The 9209-nt window shown below is 38.5% G+C and overlaps 1 protein-coding gene across 1 annotated transcript in view; it reads right to left on the bottom strand.

The window, feature by feature from the left end:
• Positions 1-5812: 5812 nt before the first annotated feature.
• LOC129267116 (CUB and sushi domain-containing protein 1-like) overlaps positions 5813-9209 on the bottom strand; it is a 67710-nt gene continuing 64313 nt past the window's right edge. Inside the window, exon 28 of the mRNA XM_064104135.1 lies at positions 5813-6099. Coding sequence (XP_063960205.1) covers positions 5813-6099 — 287 coding nt within the window. The remainder of the gene's footprint in view (positions 6100-9209) is intronic.

Below are 9209 nucleotides of genomic sequence, written 5' to 3'. Positions count from 1 at the left end.
ATTATGATTTTATTTAAGAACATAGGAAAAAGGAAAGTAGTGGGGATGTGACATCATCAGCCCACCTGCACCTAATGAAGACATGGCGAGAACTGTTTCACCGGGATAATGCAAATATTAAGAGAATGAAACCTTTAGAACAAGATAGCTTGTGACTTGTGTGAAAACATAAAAATCAAAGAAACAGATAAACGAAAGTTTGATAAAAATCGGATAAAAAAGTTATGAGCATTTGAATATTGCGATCACTAATGCTATGGAGATCCTCACATTGGCAAAGCGACAAAGATGTGTGATGTCACTTGTGAACAACTCTCCCCATTACTTTAGTATATATTTCACTTAAACTGCCTCTTTTATCACATCTATCAGTAGATTATGTGTTCTTTCTATAGGAGGGCATGTTATACAGATTTTTAAAGGACACATCATGGATAAAGAGTTTGTATCACCATGAAAGCAAGGAAAGAGACATTTTGGTGGTATTTATAGTCCATCAAATGGAAAGTTGTTCACATGTGACATCAGACATCCTTGTCGCATTGTCAATGGGAGGATCTCCATGGCTTTAGTGATTGCAATATTCAAATGCGCATAACTTTCTCATTATTTGTCCGATTTTGTTCTTATTCTTAGATTTTTCTGTTTTGACACAAGCCTACTTGTTCCAAAGGTTTCATTCCCCATCAAGAATTCAATAAATTCGTTATTTGTTATCTGATTTTGATGAAATTTTCAGCATTTTGCTCTGTGAATTTTACTCTACAGCTAGCTGGAATATCCCTTAACACAATGCCCTATCTTAAACCTACTAACATAAAACCCTATCGTAATCCGAACCATATATCTTAGACCATAGAGCTATTATTTAATAGCTCCATGCTTAGACGAAATAAAGCCAGAAGCTATTGTCGCCATCGCCGGAGCAAAACAATGTCCTGTCACCTCATAATAACACGATGAATAAAGGATTAAAGCTGGCAAACGTGAACGCCTGTGATCTTCAAGGGATGGCGATGACGAGAAAGGAGAATCATTGAAATGGCTGACCCGGGTATGGTTTGTTCCATTTCGATAATCTGGAAAATCTGTGACTCATTATTTATATTTGTATTTGAGAAGCTAATGCTTTTTCACATACACACAAACCTAGGACCTAGTGACGGTGTCTTTGTCGGTGTCACCCGTTTTTATTTCATCTTTATTTTATGGAGGGCCGGATGGAGGGTATATACATGTACTCAAGTGTTCGATGAAACAACAATGGACCCTACCACAAATGAACAACATGATCAAAGAACATCAAATACGATTACGGGCATGATATGGGGAACACTGTTTACTCAGTCAAACGTCAGGGTAAGAAAAACGATTAAAATAGCGTTTATATATAACATAATATGAGCAACACATCAAAATACACCCAGATCACTTTCATTTCCACCGTGTAAAATCAAAAGTCAGAACTACAACCCCGGAACTATAATACTAAGAGCATACCTGTTAACGTGACAGCTGAGAGCAAAGGTAATAATATTCGAAGGGTACACTCCATTGTGATAGCCTACTGTTCCAGATTCGGGGTCCGACGAGTATCAACACCACATCAATGAATGAACTGATGTACATTTTACAGAATGCACACATGCACTTGTTTGGACATCCGCACACAGGATGAGAGAAACATCCGGGACTTTTATTACATTAATTAGCCAACCACCTTCTGTTTTTCATCTGTTCATTTCTTCCGGTGATGTGATTGGCTAGATTTCCTGGCCAAATTTGTGACGTGATATCTGCCCATTTTGTAAGCAGTGGTTTGCGTCAATCAATCATCGGCGAGGTCGAAAAAGGGGCGAGGGAAGGGAAGATAGGGGTGGAAGAGGGGTTGGAGGTACATTTGGGTAGACCCACAGGAGCTTTGGATTAGTACTAAACTAAACTGAACGATTAACTAAGATTCATTCAGTAACATTTTTATTATATGTGATTATTTACATCCATCATTTGTCCATTTAGTGTTTCGATTATAAAGTTTTTTCTCTCCCGACAGTCCATTTGGCGGGGAGGTATTTTTAACCCGGGAATAGGATGCATTCGTCAACTATATCTATAATATCATTTGGTTTCAAATAGCGGTTCACCTCCGACCTTCCTCCCCCCCCCCCCGCCACACACAAAATTACGATGTGGTACTTTCTATCATAATCATCGGATGTTTGTATCTATTTATAATCTATCATCTATCTACCCTTCTATCTATTTATCTATCTATCGATATATCTATCTTGCTTTTCTCTTTTTTCTTTCTTTCTATCCATCGATCCATCTGTCGATCTATCAATCTGGTTGCCATTTAATCTAATTACTATGTTTATTTATTTATTCATTTATTTATTCATTCATTCATTCACATCGATCCATTTCATCCTTCTGTTTATCTTTCTGTCTTTATTTATGTATTTATTAATTCATTTAGTTATTTATTTCATCCATCCATCCACCCATCCATCTATCTATCTATCCAACAACCTACTTCCGTTCTGCCATCGTTCGTAGCCCTATGTCAAAAAGATATTCTTACTCTTTGTACATTGTACTTCTGTTTACCGAAAACTATATATAATTCCCTAATAATCTTATACATCTCTAAACAATACACTGAATATTAATATGTATTTATTAATTCATTTAGTTATTTATTTCATCCATCCATCCACCCATCCATCTATCTATCTATCCAACAACCTACTTCCGTTCTGCCATTGTTCGTAGCCCTATGTCGAAAATATATTCTAACTCTTTGTACATTGTACTTCTGTTTACCGAAAAACTATAACTCCCTAATAATCTTATACATCTCTAAACAATACACTCAATCAGGGCCCTAGGAACAATTTTTTTTACTGAGGTGCTGAAGTAAATTTGAAGAGCAAAAGAAAAAAAGGAAAAAAAAAAGCGGTTTCCACTAAAAAGTGGAGGTAATTTTTGGGTCCCGAGGAGAGTGGAAAGCAAAAAGAAAAAAAAATTACGAAGAAAATTTAGGTAATCTTGCTTACATTTTCAATTTTTCACAATTTTCAAAATACCTGGGGCCCGGGGGGGCCACTTACATTGACGAGTGGATACCATGCGCGACCAAAAAAACACGTAAAAAGGATGTCTTTTTCAAGATAGGGCACGTTACGTACGTAACGTGATAAGGGTGTCAAAAACACAAAAATAATGAAAAAAGGGTATCTATTTCGCTAGGAAAGTTACGTGTTTAGGGTCAAATTTGCGGGGATGATAAAACAAAATTAAAATGTTTTATAAAGGATGTCCTTTTTGCCCCAACACTACATGTTTAGAGTCCGATTTGCGCGAGGTGTGGAAGGTGGGGTCGTACTAAACCAAATGAAAACCGACACCCAAAGGACCCGTGACATAACAATAGAATATTCTTGTACTTGTTTAGGGGCTCATTTCAGGGAATATTTGCCAAGAGTATCGTTTTGTTCCCAATACTTGTTAAGGGTCGGGTTTCACACGCCAATACTTGTTAAGGGGTGCATTTTCAGAATATGGAAATTACGTGTTTAGGGTGCTTTTCGAGACCCCATGGTCGCGCATGGTATCCACTCGTCAATGGAAGTGGCCCCCCGGGACCTGGGGGTGCTGTCTACGGAGAATAATACACGCGCCCCCAAGGAAATTTTGGGGGCGCTTCAGCACCCCCCTTCCCTTTCCAGGGCCATGCCCTCAATTGTCAGAAAGCGAGCTTATTTACCGGATAATACATATATCTTACCAGACACGTAAAAACGTTTAGCCTTCTCTTGGGTGAAACCAGGGTTGGCCCCATAGCAAGGGGCGGTAGTTTCGGGGGGGGGGGGGGGGTGGCCTGGGAGCGGGTCTTGGCTTAATTTATGTATTTCTGTCAAACGTAATTACAAACCACTGCTAAACACTAATGATTCTATGGGATCCATTGGAATTTATTATTCTGATTACTCCTCGTTCGTCCTCAAACTTGCTAAAATTCATCGTTCAGTTAAGGTCAGTTAAAGGACAAGTCCACCACAATAAAACATGATTTGAATAAACGGAGAAAAATCTGATAAGCATAACACTAAACATTTCATTCAAATCGGATGTAAAATAAGAAAGTTATGACATTTACAGTTTCACTTACATTTATATGCACATCTTGGTTGGTATGCAATGAGGAGACTGATAACGTCATTCACTCACTATTTCATTTGCATTTTATTATATGAAATATAAAATATTCTAATTTTCACCTCATTGTCAAGTGAAGATTAATTCCTCCCTGAACATGTGCATTGTTTTAATGCAGGTGAGTCCTTATTTTCAAATCTGTAAAAAAGGAAACATTGTATTATTCAAACCAAAAAACAATAGTGAGTGAGGGACATCATCGACTATCTCATTTGTAGGTCTCCGAGTTGTGCGTACAACTGTTCTGTGAAAAATAGGCGAAACTTAAAAATGTCATAACTTTTTTTATTTTACATCCGATTTCGATGAAATTTTCAGCGTTGTGTTATTTTGATTTGTCTCTGTTCATTCAAATCAACACTTTCCTCACTTGCCATGCACGCCATATAAAACAATGTTATCGATACACACCACACCACCCCCCCCCCCCACACACACACACAGGTAGTTATGCACTGCATGATAATAGACGTTGATGGCGCACTTAGGATGAAATTATTATTTTACATCCACTGATCTCTGGAGAGATCAGTGGATGAAACGCATGGATCATAAATGGCCCTTTATAGTCGATTTGACAGTCCCATAGGCTCAATACACCAACCTAGAAAAGTTCTTTCCGATGAAGTTTTTTTCTTGATTCGTGTTCCTATGGGGTCCTAAAACAAATTCAGCTTGGTTGCCCAAAGTTGCCCTTTGGGCAATTTTGCTAATTTGCATATATCCACAATGGCCGCCAGATGCCATCTTAAAAACTTAACTTTTGAACCCCTTGCCCCAAAATGATGAGTAATGACTCTCTTTAGGGGTTTAGGAGTGTGTAGAATCCATTTCTATAATCATTTTTGCAATATAAGGTCATCTTCATGTCAAATCAAAGATGGCCGCCAGATGCCATCTTGAAAAAATTGACTTTTGATCCCCTTGCCCCATAATGACGAGTAATACCTCTGTTTAGGGGTTTTGGGGTGTGTAGAATCTCTTTCTGCTATCTATTTTGCAATATGATGTCATCTTCAGGTCAAATCCAAGATGGCCGCCAGATGATACCATTTTGAAAAAAAATTTACTTCTGAACCCTTTGTCCAAGAATCATGAATAATACCTCTTTTCGTGAGTTATTTGATATGTTGATTCCATTTCTGTTAATAATTTTGCAATATAGGATCATTCAGATAAAGAAAAAAAAAGATGGCCGGTAAACGCCATATGAAAAAAAAACTATCCCCCGAGACTATTGAACCTTGAAGAAGTACTCTCCCAAAAATCGGACATGCTGTCCTAAAGAGATTACTATTATGTGTAGGAGCTCATGTAAGGGTATTTCAGTAAGAATGATTCATTTCTTTTAATTTCTCCATTTTCAGTGGTCAATAAAGTAAGGTCTGATATGGTAAGATGGTTGATATATTTTGTCATTTACCGCTCACCTTGGAATGAAACCATTCAAGGTTTGGGCTATGACCTATTTCGGGAGTTCTCATAGTTATTTTTTTATGTCCAGCCATATTTTTCTAGTGAAAGGACTTCAAAGTATTATTTTTAACTAAATAGTGATTTCTCAGTATTTTTCAGAAAATCTGTTAACTTATTACCTTCCTTTATAATTATCATTGGACTTTTCGTCCTGACAAAAGCCTTTGACTTGGTCAGCACGAGTGCACTTTTTAGCCTCCTGTAGAAGACAGGCTCCCCAAGACTGATCCATGGTCATATCATTCCATGTCAACAGTTTGCTACAATGCTGGAACATCTTGTAGCTTCCCTCAGTTCCTGTGAGCAGTGGCGTGAAGCAATTAGGCTGCGCCTGGCCCTGACACTCAGGATCTTCTTCTCCATGCTTCCCCAGTATGCACTTGGCGAATGCACAGAATGCATCTACATATCCGTACCAGAGCAGATGGGAAACTCTTCAACATCGACCGGCTACGTGCCAAAACAATGGTCAGGATGGTTCTCATTCGTGAGATGTCGCCCCTGCCTTTCATAAAGAAGCTGGAGTAGGCCTACAAGACCTAGTCATACAGCCGCCTGTTTTTTGCATGTAGGCCCCTACATGATGGAAGGAGTTTGGATGACCCATCAGCCTGTAAGACAGAAATCCTGATCGACTCAAGACACTGACTGTCCTCCAGATATCTCTATCAACACCACACACTCGTTTGGTTGTGGTGGACTCCTTACCAACCTTGCATTGACTATCTGTCTCTAGTTCCCTTTCACTGGACAATGAGATAAGCACCAGGATAGGAAACTCTGTCACAACCATGGCTAAGCCCCTGAACGGAAATAAGTCCTGGAAAACGTACGCCGATCAAGAAAAGCGGCTAAACACCTTCCATGCCAGCTGCCTCGGACGTATCCTACACATTAAATGGCAGGACAGAGTGAAAAATACAAGCCCGGAATATAAGGCCCTTCAGCGCACGAACATGCTGGCATCCCCAGCTTATGACTCATGTTCGCCGGATGAAACTTTAGTAAATCCTTGAAGGGATTCGCCAATGTAAGGTGAGCTGTGTGACTGGTCCCCTGATAGATCACCTCCGTTATAAACACACCTGCAAACGTGACATAAAACTTGCCGGCATAAACACTAACACTTGTGAAGATGTAGATGATAGTCGCCATCTATCGAGAGCTACTAAGTACAGGGGTCAAGACGTCAGAAAATAATCGGAATTCTACATTGGCAGGCCAAGGACCAAATAGGAAGGCTAGGGCAGCATCTCCATCTGAACCTGTCTCAGCGCCATGCTCCCTCATCTGTACAAAATTTGCTTTAGAGACTGCCACTCTAAAGCGGAGCTCTACAACCACTCTCGAAAATGTAATACCTAGCGCGCTACACCATCGTCTTTTGAGACGAACTGATGCCTACCTATCATTGGACACTTTGATTTAGTGAAAATATTTCAAATTCAAATAAGACTTTACAGCCTCTTCAGTACAAAAGTATGGATGGACATTTAAAAAAATACAAATACAAAATTTATCATAGCCGAAACATAAAGAGGATTCTCTTTTAGGTGAGCAGTAAATGTCGAACGTCTGACAACATCTCAGATCTGCTTCCCCTTGAGCTAAAAATTGAGAATTAATAAAAAAAAAAACAGTATTCTTACTGAAATCCCCTTACATAAGTTCTTACACTACAAGCCTCGGAAAGTAATTTTTCAAGATGGCGCTTGGCGGCCATCTTGGATTAGATCTGAAGATTATTCTTTGTTGCAAAATTACATCAGAAATTGAATCAACATACCAAATGACTCACGAATATAGTTATTATTCATGCTTCTGGAGCAAAGGGTTCAAAAGTTAATATTTCAAGATGGCGTCATCTGGCGGCCATCTTGGATTTGACCTAAAGATAACCTTATATTGCAAAATAGATAACAGAAAGAGATTTCACACACCCCTAAAGCACTAAACACAGGTACTACTCATCATACTGGGGCAAGGGGTTCAAATTCAATTTTTCAAGATGGCATCTGGCGGCCATCTTGGATTTGACCTGAAGATGACCTTATATTGCAAAAATGATTATAGAAATGGATTCTACACACCCCTAAACCCATAAAAGGAGACATTCCTCATCATTTTAGGGCAAGGGGATCAAAAGTTAGGTTTTTAAGATGGCATGTGGCGGCCATTTTGGATTTATGCAAATTAGCAAAATTGCCCAACCGGCAACTTTGGGCAACAAAGCTGAATTTGTTCTAGGACCCCATAGGAACACGAATCAAGAAAAATACTTCATCGGAAAGAACATTTCTAGGTTCGAAAAATGTCAAATCGACTATTAGGTGTCACGCGCGTAAAACATTCCCCATAGACTTGCGTGTTAAAATGGCACTTTTGAAAAATTCATAAAAAAATAAACGTGAAATTAGAGGGTCGAATGTTTACTACCATTGGATATGATATAATTATATCTGACATTCCATATCTGACCAGAGAAGGGTATCGTAGCCAGCTCATTTTAAAAATAAATCGCCATTTATGAAGATAACTATGATGGGATCAAATTTATCAACTGAAACAGTAAAATGGCCCTAATTCTTCCGCCAGTCAAAAAATAGTTCCAAAGTCAATGATATATCATTCCAATTTGGGCAAAGGAAGTTCAGTGGTTACCATTTCTAGAATCAGTGTTAGATTTTCAATTTTATTCATACACTTTGTCAATCAGCAATATCAAATTGAAAAAAAAATCGAATGGGTTGGGTCGAACGAATATCTTTAGCCATCCTATTGTAATTAGGCTCATGAAACCTTTATATATATATATATATATATACCAAATGGGGAGAGATATCTAATTTCGTGTACAGGGTCTTGACAAAAATGTAATGTATTCTCATGCCAGAGAGCAAGAAGTGGCTGTGTTCATAATAATGATGCAGATGTACATCCCCTAAACCGTGTGTGGCCTTGGCATTGTCAATTTAATAAGCTTGTGAAGTCAGAACAGTGGAAACAAATGCATAACAGTTCGGATATACGGCACAGTCAATCAGTACTCAAATGACATCCATGAAATACCCCCGTAATTAATATTTTTGTGAAAATGGAGACTCCCACTTAACCCTAAAAGGCCCGGGGGCGGATTTCGCCCCCCCCCCTTCACATTTTTCACGATAAATCCGGCGAGCAAAATTGTTCAACCGCGCCGCTAGCTGACTTCTTGCTTTCGAATCTCGCACAACATTTGAGACCAAATTTGTGATGCCAGGGTAAGCGGTTACGAAATTACGCAACATTATGGAAGTTCATGTCAGACCCCAAACTGCTCAAAAACGTGATATCATGTCCAAATCCAATGCAAATTGTGTATTTAGCCAAAATTCATAAATGCATCATTATTTCTACTTTTACTGATTAAACCTAATTAATTTTGTATTGTTTGTGATAAGAATTAAGTCTGCAACAATTTCCATCCAAAAAACAATAAAAAACAAAAATTCGAAAAAACAAAATATTATAAG

This window comes from Lytechinus pictus, chromosome 8 (genome assembly GCF_037042905.1).
Source record: "Lytechinus pictus isolate F3 Inbred chromosome 8, Lp3.0, whole genome shotgun sequence".
In the NCBI taxonomy this organism is placed as follows: Eukaryota; Metazoa; Echinodermata; class Echinoidea; order Temnopleuroida; family Toxopneustidae; genus Lytechinus; species Lytechinus pictus.
Note: the sequence above shows the minus strand (reverse complement) of the source record. Positions and strands in the feature narration are given on the sequence as shown.